This window comes from Siniperca chuatsi, linkage group LG3 (assembly GCF_020085105.1).
Source record: "Siniperca chuatsi isolate FFG_IHB_CAS linkage group LG3, ASM2008510v1, whole genome shotgun sequence".
NCBI lineage: Eukaryota > Metazoa > Chordata > Actinopteri > Centrarchiformes > Sinipercidae > Siniperca > Siniperca chuatsi.
Genome location: NC_058044.1, coordinates 1,919,046 through 1,945,192, shown reverse-complemented (window position 1 = coordinate 1,945,192; position 26,147 = coordinate 1,919,046). Strand labels below are relative to the sequence as shown.

At 42.9% G+C, this 26,147-nt stretch overlaps 1 protein-coding gene and 1 pseudogene across 9 annotated transcripts in view; one reads left to right on the top strand and one right to left on the bottom strand.

Annotated features, from left to right (window-relative positions):
• The window catches only part of LOC122873028 (NACHT, LRR and PYD domains-containing protein 12-like), a 1,034,258-nt gene that overhangs the window by 135,596 nt on the left and 872,515 nt on the right, over positions 1 to 26,147 (bottom strand). For 5 of the 9 annotated variants that reach the window (XM_044189278.1, XM_044189280.1, XM_044189285.1 and 2 more), the window contains one exon: positions 9,704 to 12,033. The exons of 2 other annotated variants lie outside the window; for them this stretch is intronic. In XM_044189278.1, the coding sequence (XP_044045213.1) occupies positions 10,385 to 12,033 (1,649 nt within the window). In that variant the 3' untranslated portion in view covers positions 9,704 to 10,384. Of the gene's footprint in view, positions 1 to 9,703; positions 12,034 to 12,647; positions 12,915 to 12,980; positions 13,060 to 14,508; positions 14,554 to 26,147 lie in introns of those variants that run through there. 2 more of the 9 variants (XM_044189287.1, XM_044189283.1) reach the window with 2 other exon arrangements.
• LOC122873061 lies at positions 23,082 to 26,093 on the top strand (annotated as a pseudogene).

Genomic DNA, 26,147 nt, shown 5'->3' with positions numbered 1-26,147 from the left:
CGAGACGTAGAAAGGAAGGGTTTATGCGGGACGTCTGTCTTTTCTGGACCTTTGGATCAGTGTTATTTTGGCAACAAAAACTATGATGAAAAATATTTATTATACGAATTTGACATGAGAACAGTGACGCCATGTGTTACACTTCACCAACAAATAAAAACTAAAGAATAATTTGAAAAATGGATTAACTGACAAATGAACTTATTACAACTTTAATGGAAACTTTTATTTAACGACCTGCATGCATCTGCAGAATCACACAGTGTGACCTCCTGATTACTAAGAGGCTACAGCCATGCTAGTGAGGCTGTGCTTTGAGCTAAATGCTAACATCAACTTTCTAGCAGGCTGATGTTTAGCAGGTATAATGTTTACCATGTTTGCCATCTTAGGTTAGCGTGTTAGCAGCACAAAGTACAGCTGAGGCTGATGGGAATGTCATTAGTTTTGCAGGTATTGGCTCAGTAGGTAGAGCGGTCGTCTAGTAAATCACAAGGTTCCTGGTTCAGTCTCCTCCAGAGACAGTGTCTTGACGATCCTGAACCCCTGAGCGCTCCTGATGAGCAGGTCGGCACCTTGCATGGCAGCCTCTGCCATCAGTGTATGAATGTGTGTGTGAATGGGTGAATGTTGGCATGTGTTGTAAAGCGCTTTGAGTGGTCAGTAGACTAGAAAAGCGTTACATAAATGCAGTCCATTTACCATTTAAGCCAAAGTATTTGGACACATTAACATGTCGACCTGATGATGCCGCTAGATGAAAAGTCAGAGGATCAGCAAAGTTATTACAGTTCATCCTAAGGAGAACATGAATGTCTGAACCACATTTCACAGAAACCCATCAAATATTTGCTGAGATATTTCACTAAAAACAAAAATGTCTCATGGTGGCGCTACAGGAAAAGTCAGGTGATCACCAAATTCAGTAGAATTCATCCTCTGGGGAACCACATTTCATGGCAGTCCACCCAAAAGTTGAGATTTTTCAGTCTGGACAAAAAGTCATGGACCAACCGACCAACTGACCGCCATCCCTAGAGCCATGCTGCTATCGGGTTAAAAATGCACAACGAAATAAGACTTAAATTTCACTGACAAAAACTAAACTAAAATGTACTTTAGAGACTAAAACATTGCACATCAGGTGCCAAAACACACACTGGTTTTGGATTAGAGGCTAGGCTGCGATCGAATCTCAGCTCAGTTTGGTTCCCTGTTTGACACGAAAGCCGATCAGGTCTGACAATCAGGAGGCTATTTACGGAGTCGCTGTTGGCAGACTGAGGATTAAAGCTGTTTTGTGCAGGTACCGTCTGGTGGGTCTCAAAGGGTCAGAGGTCACTGTGTCAGGCTGTCACGAGAGGCGTGAGACTCTGGCAACAGGCAGATAACGACGTGTAGAAAAGGATTTGAAGTCATTCAAAACAAGAAAAATTGATTTGTAACGTGTTAAAAGGTCGTGTGGGACAGGAAACCCGAACAATAAACCTTTGACGGAAAAGGAAGTGGGCTCAGAGTCACGAGGAGGCGACATTTCGTGCAACTGTTTCTGCTTTCAGTTTTTCCTGGCCACGTTTCCTCCCTGGACGGCTGAATGAAACGCTCCCAGCATCGGCAGATAAGAGACTTCAGCCTGCTGATCGAGCCATGTGGGTGTGTTCATTTCATGCCTGGCCGGCTTCTCTGGCAGCGACGTCTCAGCCAAATGTCCTCATTTCATTGGAAACCAGCAGAGAGGAGGAGTTGAAGGGTGCTGTGCGGTGCCTCGGCGAGGGCCTCCAGGGTTTCTTCATCAGGTGGTGTTTCCATCACCCCGGATTACCTTTTAAGACGTGAAGGAGGGAACGCAGCTTCTGCACTCTGGCTAAGAGCCTTCCCTCGCTGTGAACTTTGACCTTTAAAGACAGGAATCCATTGAAAGCAGGCTAGTAAACAAACACGTAAAGGTTCTTACGCTCCTCTGGGTTGTATTCATAGTTGTAACATTCATTCAGTCATTGAGCTGAGCTGCTCCTGACCAACTGACCGCCACTGGGTGTTGGGAGCCGCTGGTCAGGGGACATCTTCCGCCACAATGGAGGCGTCACAGTGAGAGGTAGAAACAGATGTCTGAGTCATTCATCACCGAGTCCGAATCTCTGCATACTCTGAGGTCACTTTCACACCTGCAGTTCGGTCCAGTTGGTCCAGACAAAAGGAAAAAAAGGATCCATTGTTTCATTGTAGTTCATGTTCATACTGAGCAAAACAAGAGCTGTAAACATGAAGTTATACAGACTGACAGGTAACACTGTCGGGGCAGGTCACTGAGCCTTATGTGTTTATTTATGTTCTCTGGACTGTCGGTCGGACACGACGACACGGTGAAGGCGTCACTTTGGGCTCTGGGTCGTCGTGACGGCGTTTCTCACCGTTTTCACCAGTTTTCCAAACCGATCGATCGATCGATGGATCGACGGAGAAAAGAATCGGCAGATGGATCCAGAATGAAAAGCATCATCAGCTGCAGTCCGATACAAACCGGTTCAACATGAGCTCCAGCTCCACCAGCTGCAGGAGCAACATCCTGCTTTACATTAATGCACGAGGAATAATAACCTGATGATAGAATATATAACAGCACAGCAGCCACAGGGACGCTGCACTGCTTTAATGCTTTAAGGGCTGTTTCCTGATTACACTCTCACACTTTCACTGCAGCAGAGTATTTGTACAGTGTGTGTCATCTGAGTACTTCCTCCACCTCTGCACACCGAACAGGTACAACAACAAACCAGTGTTCGTTTTTACTACAACAAACAGGTTAGTTGTGACAAACCAGCCCAGTTTGGGTGATGTAGGTTTAATTTATTAAATCTGAGTTGTTATTAAAAGCAGCCGGCATCAAATCTTTGGTTTTCATTCATGTTTTGAACAAAATACTCTTATAATCAATCTGACTGCTCGTGTTTCTTACCCCGCCAGACTTCTTTTTAGTGATGTCACCGTGTTTACAGATCTCAGCTATTTAACTTCACGACCACAATGTTATTATTACTGACAGAGTGATGAAAACTGTGACGTCCAAACTTCACTACTTTTTACTTCCTGTCCTCTTGACAGAATGTGTGCAGCCTCCAGAGGATGATGATGATGATACTGACTCTGAGGGTTCACAGAGCTGTGGTGTTTGGCCAGCGGCCTGCTGGGAAACGTTGCATGCAGGAGGAAGATTAACGTTTTGCTGACCGTGACGCTGTGTGAACCAGGGGAGGAGAAGACTCACCCTGTCAGTGGAGAGAAAGAAGACGGAGAGTTTCCTCCTGTTCAACCTTGGATTTCTGTGCTTTGATGCTTTGTTTGTGTGCTGGAGGTCCGTCACAGTCCTCGCTGTGGACAGTTTCACTACTTTGAACTTTTGGCAGAAAATATTTCCAATGAAAACTGTTGCCCTTGAGCAAAGCTTTACATCCTAAACGCTCAACAGCAACAACAACAACTGGGTGTACTGGGCAGCTTCCAGCTCTGACTGTGTGCAACAAGAGCATCCAGGCATCCTGAACCCGCCTTAAAAATAATTATAAAGTTTAAAAAAAAAGATAATGTTTCCAAAATAGTATTAAATCAGAGCAGGACCGGACTCTCTTTATAGTTCAGCGAAGCTTTAAGCTTCACTGAACACAGTGTTTGTAAGTGGGAAACCAGTGAGGTATCATGTGACAAGAAAAAAAGGTGAAAAGAAGTGCAACTATTAGTCAACTAATTGTTTAGTCTATTAAATATCCTAAAATAGTGAAAAATGTCCATCATAATTTCCCAGAAGCCCCAGGGGACGTCTTCAAATGTCTTGTTTTGTCTATCTAACAGGCCAAAACCCCAACATACTTTACAACGATATAAAACAGCAAATCAGAAAAAAGAAAAACAAAACTGGTACATGTAAAACTTCTGGTTTCAGGTCCATTCAGGTAAAGCAGTGTGTGTGTGTGTGTGTGTGTGTGTGTGTGTGTGTGTGTGTGTGTGTGTGTGTGTGTGTGTGTTACAGAGCGGTCAGAGAGGGGTCAGTGGGGTTTGAATACTTCTTACTGTAAATCCAAAATAATCCCATGTAATCTTACTCATCCTGGACTGGAAGAGCACATGTTACTGAATCACTGTGTGTGTGTGTGTGTGTGTGTGTGTGTGTGTGTGTGTGTGTGTGTGTTTCCTGCAGTAGCCAGAGCGACCTCTGTCAGTGAATTAGCAGTCTGCTAAATGTTTGTTTAGCTTCACTGTGACTGACCAATCAGAGGCCAACCAGTGTTTGTAAACAAAAGTCACATGACCCCCATTTGCTCTTTTATAGAGAATCAAAGCCAAGATAACTATAATTATTTTGTCAGCATTAAGCAGCTACAGTTCCCATGAGTCTTAGCTATTAGTGCACCATCAGACCTCATCAGAGTTGTAGTTGCTGAACGTTAACCCTGAACACAGGGAAACAGATATGTTCCCTAATTTCTGGCTCTTCTGTTGTCCTGATGCAAAGCAGCAGACAGGAGACAATAGATGCAGAATTAGTAGAGAGAGTTGAGTTATTTAATACAAAGACATACTTTTGAAAAAAATATGTATTTTATGTTTTAAAAAGGCTTTTCAGTGACTTTTTAACTGTTTGTGATGTTCGCAGCTCCGAAAATTAGCAAGAATCTCACCAGCATTTCTACAGTCGATACCAGGAACCAGCTGACTGTAAAACAGAGCAACAGCAATAATTAGCAAAAGAGAAAAAAAACAAAACCAGCAATAAAATGATGGCTTCAGTTAACTGTGTGTTTGCTATGATGCTGTCATGGCAGTGCGGTTGTGATGTGAAATGATGTCTGAAACTTTTGCCATCACCTCCTTTTGGTCTGACCACTGAGGGATGGAAGGTGGTGAATGAAAAGCACGGCGCTGTGGTGTGGAGGTAACAAACACGTGCGCGATCAAATTAGCGTTAAATAGGTTTAATCACCGGAATGATGGGCTTGAGCAGATGTGAGGCTGCCATGTTTGTTTGCTTTTTTGATATTACCCTCAGAAAAATACAGATTTCATAGTTAAAATGAACACTTTGATATCAGCAGTTTTTACTTACAAGTTGGAAAATGATGTGGCTGTGTCACGATCTTTATTTAGAGAAATAAGCACAGACAAAAAAAAAAAGATGTAATATCAGATTGACAGAAAACTTTGCTCTCACACAACTACATCATCTTGTCCTTGTGTAGCCTGCTCACTTTCCTTCCCAGCTCCCCCAAATCCAGACCTGCCACTCTGGAGTTCCTGCAGGAAGCCTGCAAGTCGCTCTGCATGTGTGATTAGACAATTGCGTCTGTTTTGCATTATTTACATGAAACCTCAGTGGGGAGAATCATCTCGTGTTGCATGTGAGCTGGCAGCTGAATCACACCGCTGCTTCAGGCAGTGACACAATCTGAGCAAGGGCGTAACATGTGTGTATCTGTACACTCATCATACAGCCTGCATCGGGTTTCACATCATCATGTGAAAGCGTTGGTCTCATTTTCTGTGATTTCCAGGTTTTAGCTTCTAATGAGGAAGGACTCAGTTCCTGTTCAGGTTGAGAAAAAATTCTGCTGCAGAGGAAAGCCTCTGAAGCTATAATGTTCAAGGCATATTTATTTGTCATTGTCACACAGGGCTGCACAATGAAACAATTACCATTTTAGCATGTTAGCATGCTAATGCGAAGATATCGTGGTTAGCATGTTGAAAAGCTAATGCTTAGTAAATAACATTAAGAATGTTAACATGCAGAAAGTGATGCATTTTAAAGGAACTGAAGTATCAGACAAGTAGAAACTTTAAGTTGCTGGTGGCGCTACATGAAAAGTTCAAAGGACTTCAGTTGTTAGGATTCATCCTCTGGGGACTTTGAATGTCTGCACAAACTTTAATGGCTATCTCTCAAATTGTTGTTGATGTTTCAACCGACAGACCACATTGCCATCCCCAGAACTAAGTCAAACAGTCAAACATTTCGTGAAATACTCTTGTTCTCTGTCGTCCCCAGAGTCACATTTTTTCACTTTTGATGGAACTAGGCTAATGATTTTAGAGTCTGAAATGTCTTCCTGTGTTGCTTCTTAAACAAACCGCCTACTCTGACATGTTGGTCACAACGTTGACATAGGCATCGGGAGCCACATTCACATCAGTCAGTCACACCAGCTGCAGCCTCCCAACACAACTGAACTTGGAGAATTTGGTGATACAGGTGGGAGGACTGCTGGTTTCATCGGATAGAAAAAAAGACAAACACACAAAAGCACTGACTGCCCTCCCACCTCTGTTTCTCCCAGCTCCTGTAATCACTGCCATGTGCTGCACAGAGGTCAGAGGTAATCAGAGATGTTAGCACGCTACGCTTGCAGGTTCTCATTAGCCAGAAAAGTCAGCTCAGCCGTGTGGGAGAGAAAGGTCTGTTTTATCCCAGAGGATTGTGGGTCGGAAACAGAGTCAGACAGTGATGATGTAAGAACTGGACCAAATTAATCTTTTTTTTTTTAAAGTTTCTGGTAAAATGTCAAAGGTCAACCTGCAGGGTAAGTCTATCTTGTCATACAACACTCAGGTTCAGCTTTCATCACTTTGTTTTCCCAGGAGCATCCATCCACCCACACACACATACATTCCTACATTACCAACAGTGGACTGGTATTCTACACTCACCAAGTGTGGACCACTATTTCTTAAAAACAAAAATGAAATAGGACATTTTTATTTAAGGTGTTTTTTTTCAAAATACAAGTGCAAAAATGCTTTTTAAATTTTCTTTTAAAAATCACCAAGAGGGGACTTGCGACACTGGCCGATGTCTACCTATCAAAGAGGGGACCTCCATAGCCTGCAGTGTAACTGTCTGTGGTGAACACAGACTGAAAATGGACATGAATAGATACAAACACTTTCTTGATGCTGTATGGGCTGTAGCTGGATTTGTGGTGCGTTCAAGCACAATAAATTATATTCCTTTAATAAACATGGGTTAGAAACAGTGCAAATAAACAAAGCTATAAGCGATTTCCCCCTATGAAAACATTGAAAAGATTTTTTCGAAATCTGCACGAAAACAGATGAAAACAGGAATAATTCTCTGTTATTCCTAGTTTTAATATGATATTTTAACATTTAAACCGTCTGTATTGGTGAAATTATTAAAATATAAATTAAATTTAAATAATATAAGTTAAATTATTGGTTTAAAGTCTTTGACTAATGTTTCAGAATTAAAATTGTACATTTGTTTCCAGGGAGATGTTACTGAGTTTATACAGTGTAGTGACTGTTGATGAAGATGAACCAGACGATGCCGTTGTGCTTTGCATCATGAATGAATGTAGCTGAAGGCTGTGTTGACATTTACATCAGTTATCTGTTATACTTGAAAGGATAATTTCTTGAGCTTGAAGACAACAGTTTGACAAAACATTCTCCACTCAGTGTCCACTTACTACCTTGTTCCAGAGCTTTTGACCATGTCTCTCTGTCTTCATCAGCAGATGGAATTTGCTCAGATAAGGAAGGCGTTATGTTTACGTGTAAGAAAAGGACCGCACCTCAATCACACCACTTCTGGCATTCCCATAAATACCCACCTAAACCATCTCCTCCTCTTTCGCTCTTTCTGCTCCAGAACCAACATCATGCAACATCGCCTCAAGCACACTCAGAAAAGTGAGCTAACATTACTTCTTCATCCTACGAGCAACTTCATCCATCCACTCACCTCATCTCGAACATGGACATAAACATCTCATTATCCCCATCGGATGATGAATTATTCAGATGAAATCAGGACGACCACATTCAAAGTTTCCATCAACCCTCACCAGCAAACCCAGCAACGGAAGTCGGAAACTTCTCAGCGCCAGAGACCCTGCTTTCCGTAATCCAAAAGCAGTCCACAAAGCGAGTGAGTCCAGCAAACCCCTACAGTCTCTTCCTTGCCCAATTCCATCGCCTAACAGGACAACTCCAGTCTCCGCCATCGTCTCGACCACTACGGGCTCACAACACGTAGCCGGTAGCAGTGTCACCACACTCCAGCGAGATCCCCCGAAGACCAGCCTTCATTAATAAAATTCCGACTGGACTGTTGCCACTCTACAAAACGGTAAAAGATAAAGGAATTGTTTTTCACAGAACGGACAACAAAGCTAAACTTTCCAACGCTCTCATGCCAGACGTCATGCCCACAGTTCTGTCAACACAGCGCTCTTCCGGGTGACATCATCACGCACACACCATCAACACACTGTGACAGCAGAGCTCACGTTAAAGGGACAGTTCACCTATGTCCTTCAGCTCAAGACAGCAGAAAGGCCAGCAACAGGGAATAACGGGAGTCACCAGCAACAACATCTCATCATATCTTACACAATCACCTTCAGTTGGACCAAACAACACAATAATTCCGGGACACTCCACCTCTCATCAGGTTTTTCTACACCAGCAACAGCAGCCTACATCATCCAGCACAAATTACACCGGATTGTCAGTGCCTCCTGTCATCCAGCTCCAGCAATCAAGAGCCATCCACTCTCGTCAAGAGCCAGCTCAAGTCCTTGCCACCTTTCTCTTACCGCTGACTTGCTGTCAGTCTGCATCCACTCTGGATACAGCATCCCCAATGTTGCTCAGACTGTAGAAGCCATGTTCTCGCTTGCTTTCGGTTTCCACAGATGCTCTGGATTCACGGCAGCATTTCCGACTCGTCTAATTTCTCAGACAAAACCATGGTATTTACTTATAGCGAACCAAAACCAACCAATCCAGTCAGCTTACACCTGACTTTTATTTCCAAGTCCAATCATTGTTGAATCCTTTCGAGACCCTTGCAAACTTCTTGCAATTCCGGAAATCCCAGCATAACCATGACAGATTCTCCGGAAAAGTGATTCTGGCTCCACCAGCACTTTGGCCACATACTCTCCTTGTCCAGCATTACTCCCAGCCAGCACTCTGGTGTTCATTCCTTCAGAATCATAGCTGCCACCACGGCTCCCACAACGGCATCCCCGAACACTTAATACAAATCATGGACCGTTGGTCCGCTCAAGCATAACACTACATTCATTCATATCTCAAAGATCTCAGACCCTCCGCTCAATCTCGTCTCAAGTAACTGGAGGCTTTTGGAGGTCCGTCGTGCCTGGGTGCTATGCGGATTCTCCAAAAAGCTTCCCCACACAAAGCAATAGACAGAAGAAGTACAAGAGTTCAAGCTTCACTCATAATCTTTCATTTTTGTCAATAAATCACTTTCATCAACAAAATAATTTGTTGACGATGTGGTCATTGCTAGTGAATAGCTATTTAATGTATTTAAAGTCAGTACTTACCTCTCCGTACATACTAGTTTTTGTTCTCAGTGGTCCGCCATTCCTGTGCTGGACTGGCAATTGCCTTAACACACATTCACAGGAAACAATGCAGCATGTACTTCTATCTCATTGATATCACACTCACTGTTTACTGTTCACTCTCCTACAGCTGTACTACAAAAATTTCTTCCTGCCACTGCTTCACATTAAAAGCATCCAAATGGTGAAACACCAGGTGGTTTTCATTGTTAAGCAGCCACAGGAAACACTGTATTTGTCATGAAATACAACTTCTATGTCAAATAGGCTTTTCTGTTCAATGTTTGTTGCTCAAGTCACTGCTTACTCAGGCCTTGTGTTCAACAACTAGTTTATTTTACAGTTTTTATTTTACAATCACATATTTACAGATTAATTTGACTCATAATCCATTTTACCAGTGTTCACAAAACAAATAAAAATTGATTGACAAAAAAAACAAAAGTGATGTCTATTACATTAATTAACTTTGTCCATTAACTTTTTATTCCCAGTATAACAATGACACATACTGTGTTCTTTAGACACTATAGACATGCAACAGGCCTTACACTTAAATTAAGCTTTATGACACAATAAAATATTCAGCAATATGTTTTCTGTGGCTGCACATCAAATAGAAAAAAGAAAATATAATCAAGATATTTTGCAGCATTTCTTACAAATTTAATCAAAATTCATCGTGACATATTTGGAGTCTTTAGAAAACTGTGATTTCTTCTGGAACTGAAAATAAATGTCTGTGGATTTAATAAATATTCTCCACATAAAGTGTGTTACAATGCAGGGTTGAAGAGATGAATGCATCAAATAAATGTTTTGCCGATAGGTAATAGGAAACATATAATAAAAAATCTCACAAATAAATGTAAATCAATCACCACAGTAAACAGATTCTGTGGAAAATAAGATGTAAACTATACGGTGTTGCCTCTAAATATGTACATTTGTTCCCTTGAATGAAAATAAATCAATACATGAAGTAAGATACGTTATTAGTTTACTCTGACAGGAGAGATGATCAGAGGTGCAGAGTTTTTACCACCATAATTAAGACTGGGACTGAAGTATGGGAAGAGTTTCTCAGTGAAGGAGCAGCCAGTAAAGGAGTAGATAACAGCTGCAGCATCTACGTCATAAAAGGAGACCAGACCCTCCTCATAATCCACAAACACCCCCACCTTCTGAGGCTGAGACTTCAGAGAGAGACGGACTGGAGGGTCATCAAGAGCTTCAAACTCATTTCTATTTTCCAACGATATAGTCCAGTAACCATCCTCAGGGCTCAGTGTGATCTCTCCCTTCCTGTCGATCGACTCTCTGCACACTCCAAAATACCAGTCAGTCTTTCCTTTAACCTGAACCTCAAAGTAAAATCTGCCTGAAGAGAAACTCTGCTTTCCTAAAACACAGATACAATTAGAAAATCTCTCTGGGTTTTCTGGAAGACTCTTCACCACATCACCATGATTCACTTGTTTCCCATCATCAGACAGGATGAGATGGGGATTTGCTGTATCAGGATCAAGAGTCACATCCACTGCATACTGCTGGACCCTCTTCAGCTCTGCTTCAAGCAGCTTCTTCATCTGTTTACTGAGTGTCTCCTCCAGCTGAGCCACAGCTCTCACCACAGACCCCTCATATGATGGTGGACGGACGCTGACCTCTGTCCAGTCCTTGGTGGGTGGTGGGTGGTGGGTGTTTAGGGACTGGAAATTCTGGAGAAGATGGAGGTGGTCTTGAGAGCGTGAGAGCTGCTCCACCTCAGTCCTTCTCTTCATCAGCTCAGAGATTTCCTGGTCCAGCTCTTTGATGAAAGCTTCGGCCTGTTTCTCTGTTGTTTTCTGCTTCTCTTTGATCATGTGAATGAGATTGGCCTGGCCTCTCTCAACAGACTCCTTCAGAGAAGTGAAGACCTGAACACCTTCTGCGATCTCTCTGTCTGCATCTTCCTTACCGAGGTCAACCGAGCGTTTGGTCTCCCGAATCTTCAGTCGTCTCATCTGGATCATCTGCTGAAGTTCAGCCTCTGTCTTCCCCAGCTCGGCCTTCTTTCCTTCAAATTCTTCCTTCAGAGGAACAAACTCATGTGTCTTGTGGTCTAAAACAGTGCAGAGCGCGCAGACACATGTCTGGTCGGTCTTACAGAACAGCTCCAGAGGTTTATCGTGCTTCGTACACATCCTGCCTTCCAGGTTCTCCACAGGGTCGATCAGCTGATGTCTTTTCAGGCCTGACATTGTCAGATGAGGATCCAGGTGAGTCTCACAGTAGGAGGCCAGACACACCAGGCAGGACTTCAGGGCCTTCAGTTTGGTTCCAGTGCAGACGTCACAGGGAACTTCTCCTGGTTTGGACACTTGTGTCTCTGAGCTGCTGCTGCTGGCTTCCTGTTGAGCTGACTGTCTGAACTGAGCAACTATCTCAGAGATGAAAGTGTTGACGTGCAGCTCAGGTCTTGTGTAGAAAATCTTTTTACACATCGGACACAGGTACCGGTCGTTAGTATCCCAGTGTTTAGTGATGCAGTTTTTGCAGAAGTTGTGTCCACATAGTATGGTGACAGGATCAGTGAACACATCCAGACAGATGGAGCACAGAAACTGATCTTCAGATCGCAGATAGTTCGCAGCAGCCATATCTACACATGTAGTGTGAAAGAGAAGAAAAACATTTAATTCAAAACACTTTTTTAATTATTTGTTTAAAAAGAAAGAAGTGTGTTTAATGTTATTTTAAACATGGGGATGGGGATACTTTCACCAAGCTGAGCCATGAGCAACCACGACCATTTAACATTTATTTTGTTGTGTAGACCGATTTTTATTGAAGAATAGCGCTGCTAACAAAGTTCTTGACGAAAAACACATGGCATTTCCTCTTGCTGCCTCCTAACAGCCTCCTGCCGGTTCGCTGGTGGAAAGCTTTTATTGTGAAACAACCAGAGGAAGTAGAATGCAAAATGGCTGCAGGAACCAATCAGTAAACAGTAACAATACCAGGAAAGTTGGAGTGAAGTTAAATTCCAAACCTCAAAGATTCAGTTACAAGTTACTAAAGTCCTGAGAAGTGACACAGAGAGACTGTTTAAAGCAGTTAAAGTGGGCTACTGTATAGTGGGCCTGTGGACAAACAGCCATAGTTATATTTTAACCAAGTATGAAATGCAAAGAGTGGAACTTCCTGCCTGAGTAGAGCTGAAGTCTTGTGTTAATCCTGGTTGCTGAAACTGTAAATATGATCAGCTGTACTCACCAGTGTTTGGCAGAGACTCTGCTGTGTTGCTGAGAAAGACCTGATGAACTCAGTTTGAATTTTCTTTTAGAGAGAAACAGAGACTTGTCTCGACTGCTGCGTGGCTGCCACTCTGACAAACTTTACTTTCATTTCTGGAGTGTGACGTTGAAGCTCTCCTCTTTCCAGTGTTGCTCCGCCTCTTACTGCAGCTCTGTTGGTCAGGCTTTGTTTCCTCCCTCTGATTTACATGATTATTGGGAAACACCTGGGTTTTCTCTGATTTTAAAATGGAGCAAAGCTGGTACTATACCTAACAGGTGTGAGGAGAGTATGTGAAGAGGTGTTGCTGACCTTAATTCAGGGTTTTTCCTGACTCAGAATGGGCCTTTGGAGGGTGGCAGCATCTGTTGACCCTGCTGATTGGCCAGCCCTGTCAGATAAGGTGAGAGCAGAGTTTGTCAGCAGAGGTCCCTACGAGTTAAAAGAGGATTTTACTTTGGATGGAAGAAGTTGCCACCAGCACATCTTCCATAGGAAACTAATAAATGGGGGAAAAAATGAAGAGAAGCTGGCTGGTGTTCATGGGCTGGGCAGTTTTCGCCTGGGGCTCCAAAAATCCCCTGTTGGCTCGCCGGTCCACTGTTGGTGAATATGTAACGATGAGGTCCGCTGTTGGATAGGTACGCTAGTGCGCACAGACGGACACACACACACAAAGCCTTTTCTCAGGGTGAATCTGGGTGGGAGGTTACAAGGTCAAACTCTGCATTCCTCAGCAGCAGTGTGTAGTTTAAAGACACACAAACACACACACTGTGGCTGGCAGGAATAATTTGCCGTCACATCACAGAGTCGGTGATGTGGATGAAGGATGAACTCCGTCATTAGAAACATGAACTCGCTAAAAATAGATCAGAGGAGACTCTCAGACTGTTGCCGTGTTTAAAATGAGTCTTAATTGTTTCTTGCGTGTTTGTTATGTATGCCATTTTAAATGTGACTGTGATAGATGCATGAAAAATGTATTTATTTATTTGTATTTTGTATTTTCATATACAGTTTATTTTACTTTATGTCCATGTGGCTTTTTACATTTTCACTCTTTTATTTCTTTTCTGTCACTCCTACCCATCCATGTCTTATTATTTCTATATTTATTATTATTCTGTCTTCAAAAGAAAATTATATTATTGTATTTTGTTTTCAACACTTTGTAATTTACCTGAAATGTCACCACTAGTGGTTGTGTCTCTCTCAGAAGCAAAGTAGCGTGACATTGTTATACTGTAGTGCAGCGAAACGTCTTTGGGAGGAGGTCTGAAGTGTCGGACTGTGACACCAGCGGTCGCCCCTCACACCTCCCACTAACACGCAACATTGGTTTCTTTAATCACGACCACAGTCTCTATCTAACCAATCAGTTCAAGTGGCCTGAAATCAACCAAACCTGCAGATCATTTTGGAAGCCACTTATAAACAAGTAATTTTATTGCTCAGCTATGAAGATGTATAATTGTTTAACTTAATTCCACTTAAATACTTTGCATTTTCTAGACATGAAAACATGTCTCCATTGGAATCTATTGTATCTGCTGTGAATCCAAGCTGACTACAGCAACACACGGGGGTTTGAGTGGAGTTCGTACTCCACGTGGCTGAGATGTAAATACAAGTAAAGTCTAAGAGATTTTATCTTAACTCAATAACACAAGAATCATAAGAAGAGTTATGTCTACCATCATGCATAATAAAAATAATCTTGGTAGTAAAACACTGTAGGAGGAGATGTAAAAGCATAACAAGAGCGGTCGCATATACACATATATACACACGAGTTTTCATATTTTATGAATATATATAATATATATATATAAAGTACCGTTTACAAGGTGCGCGGAGGGTGTGGTTATCATGATGTCGGATCTCCTTCAGGTCATTCTTGAGTCAAAAGAAAAAAGTCTTCATCTGGTTTTTAACCTGAACAGAAGAATTTGAGATAACACGTAGAGCTCTGCAGCTCCACATGGTTCTGTTTACACACACACACACACACACACACACACACACACACACACACACACACACACACACAGGAGCATGGAGGATCACACAAACATGGCAGGAAATCCAAACAACAGCTTGTTTGGAGGAGCTCCATCACTTCCTGTTAACAACATTCCTTCTCTTTAAAATCCCCCTCAGACCCCCTCTGCTTCTCACCCCCAGACTGAGACCCCCCCCCCAACACCCGACACCCCTCTCTCCTGAAAACTAAAGCCGAGGGAAATGTGTGTGTGTTTGTGTGTGTGTGTTTGTGTGTGTGGGAAACTCCACCGAAGCTCGGCCAACTCCTCACTAATCCCCCAGAGTCTCCCACAGCTCAGGATTGTGTGTTTCTGTGTGTGTGTGTGTGTGTGTGTGTGTGTGTGTGATGGTGAAGTGAGGGTCCCATCCATATTTCATATTTTCTTGTTCTGCTCGGCTGCTCTCTCGCCCCTCAGGAAGGAAATCCGACCTCAGTCACCCAGACATCATCATCCTCCTGACCGACCAATCACATGACCCAGATTTGTGAGGAGCCTACGTTTCCCACAGTGCAAAGGGTCCCTTCAGTTTTATTTAGTGAAATATTCATGGAAAGTGCTAACACAGGAATCACCGTTGTGTTCCTGGTAGATCATTGACTGGTTCATCACTCTAAAGGCCTCAGTATGCTTCAGCTTCTCAGATCAGCAACGTCTGAAACATGCAAATGTGTTGCATTTTTTATAGCAGCGCTATATAGACTGCTATAGCAGTCTGGACACATATATATTATAACACTAGTTTACTCGAAAATAACTAGTTGTCTGATCTGAGGAGGCAAAAGCGTTCATAGCTGTTCCGAACGGAAACACTGGAAGTGCGGAGTGAAAAGCCTGCCGTCGTGGAGAGGAGGGAGACGCGATTGTCTTTATATATGGAGATAACGGCGCACACAGAGGTAGTGAAGAGAGAGAAGTTCAAACCCTGCTTACTTTCTCCCTCCACAGCCAATCACAGCAGGCAGTGGGTGCGGATGTCGGATTGTCAGTTTCGGTAAGTTACAGAAATTGACGGAGCGCCGTCAGCGTCGTCCACATCGGGCTTCTGGGGCTTTTGGCCGGGATTTGCTTTTTGACTAGCCCCGAATCTTTCTGACAGAGGAAATGTAAGTAATTTAATTCCTGACCTCCCCCATCCCTTGCTGCTTCCTGTGTGTGGATGTAGAGAGACTGAGGGAGTGGGCGGGGCTGGGTAACATCCTCATGTATACCAGCCCAGGCAGTCCATCTGCAGGCCTCTTTTGGCACGGACGCACAGCGCGCGGTGCTGCTTCTGTAGCGACACTACACCGAGAAGGTAAGGTAAAAACAAAAGTCCCACTAGCGACAGAACTGCCCCCAGATTTGAGAACCACTGGTTTATTGACTGATGTAGCTAAGCAAACCCTGACTACATGATATCTGTGCTATCTGCTGCTGGTGCACATTTTTGATGGAGAAAGTGGCTAAGCTAACATTACTGCTACATGTCAACAAGCTAATTAGCATAGGCTAACAGCGTTGCCTGGATATATTTGATTGGGAACAATGTTTAAGGTATTGCATGATTTTGTCACGGAGGCATAGATGACATGAGTTAAAGGATACAGGGTACTTGGGGAGTTGGAAACACAGTTTGGAGAAAAGTTTTCTCCATCCAGTTTTCTCATGGCGGACTCCTGTAGCTTCGGGATCAGCTCGGATTGTCACCTGAAGTTTTTTCAACTCAAGCGGACGAGTCTTTATGGGGCACCGATTGTAAACGCTGAAATTAACAGCAACATTTAGCTCCTAACAACGTTTAAAAAAGTGGTGGGATTTTTTTAAACGTCACTTTTTTACCAGATTTACAGCAACATTTACTTTTCTTGTAAAAAAAATAAAAATAAAATATAATGTCAGTGTTAAATCTAAATATTAAATCTAAATTTAAGTTAAATCACAGATGAAAGGAACTTGTAAAGATTATCCTGGCGAAACCTTTTTCCCACCTGTTCTTAAGTTTTAAACACAGGAGAGAAAACGGTTTAGATCAGACAGAAAATGCATCACCTATTGTTTTTTTCTCACTTGCCTCTCAGGGCTTCGGCAGGTTAATGTTCATTTCAGCTTTGTTTAGGAGAAACCAAGCTTCATCAGTCAGTGTGGCACGGCAGACAGCTCTACCACAAACCTCAGTGCGTTCTGTTTGTACAGATTAATTAATTACACTGCAGTGTCACTGATGATGTCACAACCCTGGTGAGACAATCCATTACATCACCGGAGGAACTACATGATGACCCTGATGTAAGTAAACCCTCCCACGAGGGCCCCATGACTCTTCATCGGGGTTAATACGGCTTCTGGTTCATTTCTTTGTTCATGCAATGTTTTAAAAAGAGAAAATGCAATATAACTTATTTAGCTATTCTAAAAATAATTAAGTTGACTGTTGTTTTGATGCTTGGACTACATGTTTAATGCGGTTGCCTAGCGTCTGCGTCGGACAACTCTCCTGCGTCTGCGGACGGCAGAGGACCTGCGAGGTCTCCTGCGTCTGCGGACGGGGCGGGAAGCTCGTCTGCGTCTGCGTGGCATTGTCGAATAACAACCTGCTGGGTGTAACGGGTTCTATTTATAAACTCACCAAGGCGACGTCTATTATGTCACCGATGATGTCACAGTTTATGTGACATCATCATATTCATGTCATGTCAAAGTTGTCGTAATTACAAGATTGTGACTCGTGAATAGCCTTCCCATCAACGCCTTCCCATCAACGTCCAAGTCGTAATTCCTGCTGGGAAACTCTTAAAGCTCCGATATATCCGAGCTTCGAAGTCCAGCGCCTGAAAATCAACCAGAGTCTGTCATTCAAGGTGATCAAACCCAAACTTAAGAGATATGGTGCTGTTTTATCAATGCACAGGTCTTTAACCCTCACTGAACCGACTCTGTAATCATACAGCCGTCTTGAAGGCTCGCAAGTCATAAACACGGGAATCTTCCCCATCTCTACCATCCGTCCGTCCCCTATGAAAGGAGCGCGGCGTTGTGATCTCACAAAGGCAAGATTCCGTGATGTCACTGATGATGTCACAAGTAATGCGACATCATCATAATTTATGATCTCACAAAGGTTGTCATCGCTAACGGCGCTGGAGTCGTACAATATAACTCGATATCTGTAAAAGTAAGCGCGTTGCATTGTGGGATTGTTAGCAGAAAGTAGTGCACATGGCACGGACTCTGCTTTTTTCACTATATAGTGGATGGAAGGAAATACGAACAGGTGACATTACCAGGTAAGTTAAATTATCATAAAGTTTGATTGGTCTAATTGTCAACACTTTCTGTTCTCTGCAAATATCTGGCGCCAAACTGACCTCAGCTGCTAGCATCGAGCCCGCGTTCACTGTAGAAGGCTTAAGCCAAAATGTTAGCATGGCCTATCTCTGCACATAGTGTACATGCTAAAGGGCCAGCACAGAGCTACTATTATAATGCTAAGCTGTTAGCATGGAGCGTGCTATCACTTTACATAGTGTACACTAACTGTTAGCATGGAGCAGTGGAGCCACTGTCTATGTTTTAATAACATAAGGGTAAGCTAACCAATGAGGTAATCTCAAAAAATGATGATCTGACCTACTGGTCACGTTGAGAACAAAAGTCTTTTTTACAAAACTAGACACAACAAAATTAGTTTCTGAAGGTAACCTTGAGTTCACCTTTCAGTGTGTGAGAGTCTGCAGGCCTGACACCAGACACGCAGCTTTATGGAGTTTACTTCTGGCCTGCTGGTGTTAGTATTCTCATTGACACGCTCCATTTTGTGGGATCATACAGTTCTGGTCCTCTTTGTCTCAGCAGCTTCGGCCGTGCTAACGGTCCTCAGTGGAGGCTTCAAACAGAGAGCTGCCATCTGTGGAGAGCAGGACGCTGCCAAAGCAAACACACTTCACACACACACACACACACACACACCAGAAAACACACACAGCATGGCCGACAATGTTTGTATAGGCTGAAAAACACTCAGATATGCAGATACAAAATCAGAAATCCATGTTAAATTATATTCCAAAGTAATGTCGTTTGGAATTACATCTTCATTGATCAGCGACAGTCTTGTAGTGATTCGAATAAAAACTGCAGGCGGCCGAGATCAAAGGCCTCCATGTGCTTCAAATGAAATGCTTGTTGGATCATCTCTGCCCCAACTCGAGGAGGACTGCATCCGACGATTTTTGTAACTTTCTGAAACAATCACACACAGTGATTGGCCAGGTGGTGTGAAAGTAGGCGGGGTTTTAACTTCTGCAGCTTCAACCGTTTTGCTGGACAGCGTTTGATCCAGTGTGGATCAAACGCGCCTGAAGGTTTATGTTGGAGTGTTTACAGTTGTACCCACCAAGAGACTCTAAAACATAAAACACATAAATCTCCAACACAGCACTAAACTGACCGAAGTGTTAAAGTTAGCAACGTCACCGTGTTAAACAAGAACAAAACCATTAGACAACCCTATAGTTACTTAACCTGTGTGGCTCCTTTCACGCCGAAGTGGAGCAGGGTCACATGGGGGTCAAGTTAAACCAGATCATCAGCAGGGTCCGATAACCCGGGTTGGCCTGTTCACACGGACTGTAAACACAGGTTTTTTCTGGCTTGTTGCGTCAGTCTGACAGAGTGCGAGGCTGTCCTGCTCTCCCATGATGCCGCAGGACAGTTTGGATTAAACCATCCAGCGAGTGTGTCTGCGCCGCTGAACACACACACACACACACACACACACACACATTCCAGTGTTGTGTGTTGTTCATTCATGCCGCCGTACGAGCTGCTGACTGTCTGTTTAAATCCTTAACACCATCAGGCCTCCAAATATCAAGATATCACAGTCTGACAGGAAGCAGACTCTGCACGCACACACACACACACACACACACACACACACACACGGCTGGAGTGTGTGTGTGTGTGCAGCGACAGACTGAGTGTATTCTCAGAGTGTGTGTGTGTGTGTGTGTTTGTTTTGTGGACGCTGTGATGGAACAACAGCTACCCCTGCTGACAGACAGGAGTCAGTGCTGGTGTCTTCAGCCTGCTGTACCCATAATGCCGCAGGGCCCGATGCTTGTTTCAGTCTGTTTGTGTCTGAGTGACTCAGCGTCAGTCAGACAGGAACATATTTAACACTTTGACTTGAATCTGTGGTGATGGCTGAGGGGAAACAACAGCTGCCGCAGCAAAGAGCTGCACGCAGACACTTTCGATACTGACAAAGTGTACACCGAGATGCATGAATTATGTACCTTTATTATTTTAAAGGTCAGTTAACCCAAATTATAAACAAACACTTTCTCACTTATTATAGTTTTATGTGCCGAGGTTTCAAGGCTCTGTGTGTTTTTGGGATTTTGGTGAAATGACCCTTTATTGTATCAGGCTAGTCTCCTGAGATCAGTGCATCCTGGCAAAACAATAAAAACTACATAGACTACAACAGTTTCACAGGTGATCTGATGAACCTTTAAATTTTATTTGTATAGCCCCCGTATCATACAAAAGCAGTTCAGAGTGCTTTACATAAAAACAACACAAAACAGCAAAAATGTGCAAATAAGACAGAGACACCCATGCATACATACACAAATACAAACAAGCATGCTGTAAGAAAAAGCTTGAGCGTTTCGTTTGGTTTTAAAAGAACACCGTGTCGGAGCAAGTCTAAGATCAGCAGGCAAACTCTTTCTTCTTTAGGTGCATGAATGCTGAAAGCCGTCTCACCAGACCTGGAGGGGGTTTCCACCGTGCGACTGCAGAGAGCTGCTGGGGTTTTTAACTGGCAGCATGTCTGAGATGTACTGTGGAGCTGGATCAGCAAGTGCTTTGTACGCAGGTTACGGAGGACTGCAGTGATGTGGTCTGATCCTGGTTTAGTACTCGTGCAGCTGAGTTCTGGATAAGTTGTAGTCTGGATTGTTTTCTTGAGTTGAGTTGCAATAGTCCAGCCTGCTCACAACAAACGCACGCATGAGTTTCTCTGAGTCGGTTTGGGAGAGGAAGCCTGTGATTCTGGAAATGAGTCGTAAGAAGGCAACATTGGTGATGCCACTGATGTGATCCTTAAAGCTGAGTTCACCATCCAAGGTTACTCCGAGGTTTTTAATCTGGTCAGGTGTTTGAAGTGATCTGGACTCCAGATCCTCGCAGACCGGCTGTCTCTGGGCTTTAGCACCCACAACCAAAATCTGGGACTTCTTCCAAGCAGCTGACGAGGGAGTTCATGATGACACCCGAGCAAACGCAGTCTGCTGAGGAAGACCGCAAGATGCAGTGGAAAGCTCGGGAAAACCTTGGGCCTTGAGGGTATTTTTGTGTTTCAGTTTCAACATATATTTTTTAATATTCACCATTCTTGCATTGTAATGGTATCAACTCCCCAATCTCACACTGTTGGCTGCTGTCAGTTTCAGGTTGATTTCAGCTTTTCACAAGTATTTTTCACACCTGTTGTCATTTAACAGTAAGCTAAAATATAGATGTATAATCTCACTACAGGTATTCTTATTATATCCCAACTCTTCATTCACATCTTTTTCATTTTAAATGTTTCCCTTCACACCTTTCTAAGCACCTCCTTTTCTCAGAAATGTCACTAAATGACTTTTTAAAGTCACATTGCCAGTTGAAACGTATTTGTAATCTGATTACATTCACCACTCTACCTTGTCTATGATGTCATCAACTATTATCTCAATGCTTTTCTCTTCAAACCTGTTTATAAGTGACCATTTCTTATAATTATGCAGTTATTTATCACTGATGCATCTGCATTTTTCAAGTTCATTAAAATCACATTTGTATCTTAAAAAGTCAAAAAGCCTTTTCCTGTTCGAACATGTTTATCAGTCAGCACCGGATGGCATTAGTTTTTGTCTTTTACCTTCCTGAAGTCACAGGGAACCGTACGAATCCGAGGTGATGATGTACCTGCAGGAGAAACACGAATCTAACACAGCAGCTGCAAGTCCGTGTGGCGTTTGACTCCTCAGGAGACAAAACTCTCTATTTTTAAATCTGCTTTAAAGCTGCAATAATTGTTTCTGTTTCGTTGCCATTTGGAGGCAGCAGAAAGAGCTGTAAACACAAGACTTACGACTTCACTATCACTTTGATTTTTCTAACATGTCAGCAAACAGCTGCCTACTTCCACATCCAGCAGGTACAGAGCAACTTGATCCTCTGTTAGCTCTGTGTTTGGTCTCAAACCAGCTCCTGAGGGAAATATCTGGCTCTTTAGCTGCTAAATGCTCCACTATGTTCAATATTACAAGTGACAATATACAGATGCAAATATACAAAGTGGAAAAAAACAGAATACATTGTGCAAAATGTCAAGAATGATCACAGTTTCAGTTTGCCATAAGCCATTGTTTGAGAGGGATATGTAGGGCGCTCTCTTATTGCAAGTGGTAGGCCATTCCAGGGCCGGCCCTAGCAGTTGTGGAGCCCTCGGTGAACTATGTTCAGAATAAACCCCCCGGCCACCAAATCCTTAGCCATGCCTCCATGTGCACTGCTTACCTCAGACCTAACCGGAATATATCATAACCCCGCATCTCCTTCCATCCTACACACACACACGATAATGCACTGTGAATTAAAAGTGATACTAAAACACCTTGCTATGAAACACACATTATCCTTTACTACTTTAAAATGTAATTAAATATTATATTTCTTTAAAAACCTAAACACTATACTAATAATGTTGTGGACAAAAAACTAAAGCAACTGTTAAAAATAACCAGCACTCAACAACAAGCATTGCACAAAAGAAAACAAAAACCAAATCAATGATCAAATCAACCGGTAATGTGTTAAGCAGTTCAGTTTGTCCAGTCGTCAAGTCCTGCGGTGATCAGTGTGTAATTCTTCTGGGAGAAGAGCTTGCAGCAACGGCAGCAAAGACTGTTGTTTTTCTCTGAATACATCAGCCAGCTTCTCTTCATTTGTCCCCATTTATTAGTTTCCTATGGAAGATGTGCTGGTGGCAACTTCTTCCATCCAAAGTAAAATCCTCTTTTAACTCGTAGGGACCTCAGCTGACAAACTCTGCTCTCACCTTATCTGACAGGGCTGGCCAATCAGCAGGGTCAACAGATGCTGCCACCCTCCAAAGGCCCATTCTGAGTCAGGTAAAACCCTGAATTAAGGTCAGCAGCACCTCTTCACATACTTTACTCCTCACAACTGTTAGGAATAGTACCAGCTTTGCTCCATATTTAAATCAGAGAAAACCCAGGTGTTTCCCAATAATCATGTAAATCAGATTGAGGAAACAAAACCAATAGAGCTGCAGTAAGAGGCGGAGCAACACTGGAAAGAGGAGAGCTTCAACGTCACACTCCAGAAATGAAAGTAAAGTTTGTCAGAGTGGCGGTCACGCAGCAGTCGAGACAAGTCTCTGTTTCTCTCTAAAAGAAAATTCAAACTGAGTTCATCAGGTCTTTCTCAGCAACACAGCAGAGTCTCTGCCAAACACTGGTGAGTACAGCTGATCATATTTACAGTTTCAGCAACCAGGATTAACACAAGACTTCAGCTCTACTCAGGCAGGAAGTTCCACTCTTTGCATTTCATACTTGGTTAAAATATAACTATGGCTGTTTGTCCACAGGCCCACTATACAGTAGCCCACTTTAACTGCTTTAAACAGTCTCTCTGTGTCACTTCTCAGGACTTTAGTAACTTGTAACTGAAACTCCGTGGTTTGGAGTTTAGCTTCACTCCTACTTTCCTGATATTATTACTGTTTACTGATCGCTTCCTGCAGCCATTTTTCTTCTACTTCCTCTGGTTGTTTCACAATAAAAGCTTTCCACCAGCAAACCAGCAGGAGGCTTTTAATGTGAAGCAGCAAAAGGAAATGTGTTTACCATCAAGAGCTTTGTTAGCAATGCTATTCTTCAATAAAAATTGGTCTACACAACAGGACATGAACACACTTTTTGCTCTTTTGCCAGCGTAGACAGCTTGAGCTTGCCAGCATGACTTAAAAGATCGCGGATGCTCACAGCTCGGCCTGATGCAACTATCACATCATCTATGATTCAAAATTACTTTAGCTTATATCATGTGTTAAATAAATAAAATAACAGTAATCACACTTCTTTCTTTTTAAACAAATAATTAAAACTGTATTTTGAATTAAATGTTTTTCTTCTCTATCACACTACGTGTGTAGATATGGCTGCTGCGAACTATCTGCGATCTGAAGATCAGTTTCTGTGCTCCATCTGTCTGGATGTGTTCACTGATCCTGTCACCATACCATGTGGACACAACTTCTGCAAAAACTGCATCAATGAACACTGGGATACTAACGACCGGTACCTGTGTCCTATGTGTAAAAAGGTTTTCAACACAAGACCTGAGCTGCACGTCAACACTTTGTTCTCTGAGATGGCTGCTCAGTTCAGACAGTCAGCTCAACAGGAAGCCAGCAGCAGCAGCTCAGAGACACAAGTGTCCAAACCAGGAGAAGTTCCCTGTGACGTCTGCACTGGAACCAAACTGAAGGCCCTGAAGTCCTGCCTGGTGTGTCTGGCCTCCTACTGTGAGACTCACCTGGAGCCTCATCTTACAATGTTGGGCCTGAAAAGACATCAGCTGATCGACCCTGTGGAGAACCTGGAAGGCAGGATGTGTACGAAGCACGATAAACCTCTGGAGCTGTTCTGTAAGACCGACCAGACATGTGTCTGCGCGCTCTGCACTGTTTTAGACCACAAGACACATGATGTTGTTCCTCTGAAGGAAGGATATGAAGGAAAGAAGGCCGAGCTGGGGAAGACAGAGGCTGAAATTCAGCAGATGATCCAGAAGAGACGACTGAAGATTCAGGAGATCAAACGCTCGGTTGACCTCGGTAAGGAAGATGCAGACAGAGAGATCGCAGAAGGTGTTCAGGTCTTCACTTCTCTGAAGGAGTCTGTTGAGAGAGGCCAGGCCAATCTCATCCACACGATCAAAGCGAAGCAGAAAACAACAGAAAAACAGGCCGAAGCTTTCATCAAAGAGCTGGAACAGGAAATCTCTGAGCTGATGAAGAGAAGGACTGAGGTGGAGCAGCTCTCACGCTCTGAAGACCACCTCCATCTTCTCCAGAGTTTCCAGTCCCTAAACACCCACCACCCACCACCCACCAAGGACTGGACAGAGGTCAGCGTCCCTCCACCATCATATGAGGGGACTGTGAGGTGAGAGCTGTGGCTCAGCTGCAGGAGACACTCAGTAAACAGATGAAGAAGCTGCTTGAAGCAGAGCTGAAGAGGGTCCAGCAGTATGCAGTGGATGTGACTCTTGATCCTGATACAGCAAATCCCAATCTCATCCTGTCTGATGATGGGAAACAAGTGAATCATGGTGATGTAAAGAAGAATCTTCCAGACAACCCAAAGAGATTTTCTACTAGTCTCTGTGTTTTAGGAAAGCAGAGTTTCTCTTCAGGCAGATTTTACTTTGAGGTTCAGGTTAAAGGAAAGACTGACTGGATTTTAGGAGTGTGCAGAGAGTCGATCAACAGGAAGGGAATAATCACACTGAGCCCTGAGGATGGTAACTGGACTATATGGCTGAGAAATAGAAATGAGTTTGAAGCTCTTGATGACCCTCCAGTCGGTCTCTCTCTGAAGTCTCAGCCTCAGAAGGTGGGGGTGTTTGTGGATTATGAGGAGGGTCTGGTCTCCTTTTATGACGTAGATGCTGCAGCTCTTATCTACTGCTTTACTGGCTGCTCCTTCACTGAGAAACTCTTCCCATTCTTCAGTCCCTTTCTTAATGATGGTGGTAAAAACTCTGCACCTCTGATCATCTCTCCTGTCAGAATAAACTAATCACTTATCTTACTTCATGTATTGATTTATTCCTATATTATTATATGTATGCCATTACATCGGCAACACATTACTTTGATGCATTATTCATTCTCCATCATGACACACTTTATGTGGAGAATATCTCTTTAAACCTCTTTTAAACCCACAATTATTTTAAGAAATCACTCTTTCTAAAGGCATTAAATATGTAAAGATGAATTTTGAGTAAATTTGTAAAAAATGCTGCCAAATATCTAGATTTTTAAACATTTTCTATTAGATGTGCAGCCACAGAAAACATATTGCTGAATAGTTCATTGTGTCATAAAGCTTCATTTAAGAGTAAGGCCTGTTGCATGCCTATAGTACAGAATACAGTATGTGTCATTGTTTCGTTGGGCATTAAAAGTTTGGACTCTACCTGCCCAGCAGCAAATGGACAATGTTAATTAATGGAATAGATGCTAACTGAATTTTCTATTTTGTAGGTTTGTTTGTTTAATTAATTGATTAATTTGATTAGTTACTTTGGCCAATTTGTATTTGTTTTGTTGTTTTTGTGTTGTCTGTAAGATGGATTATTA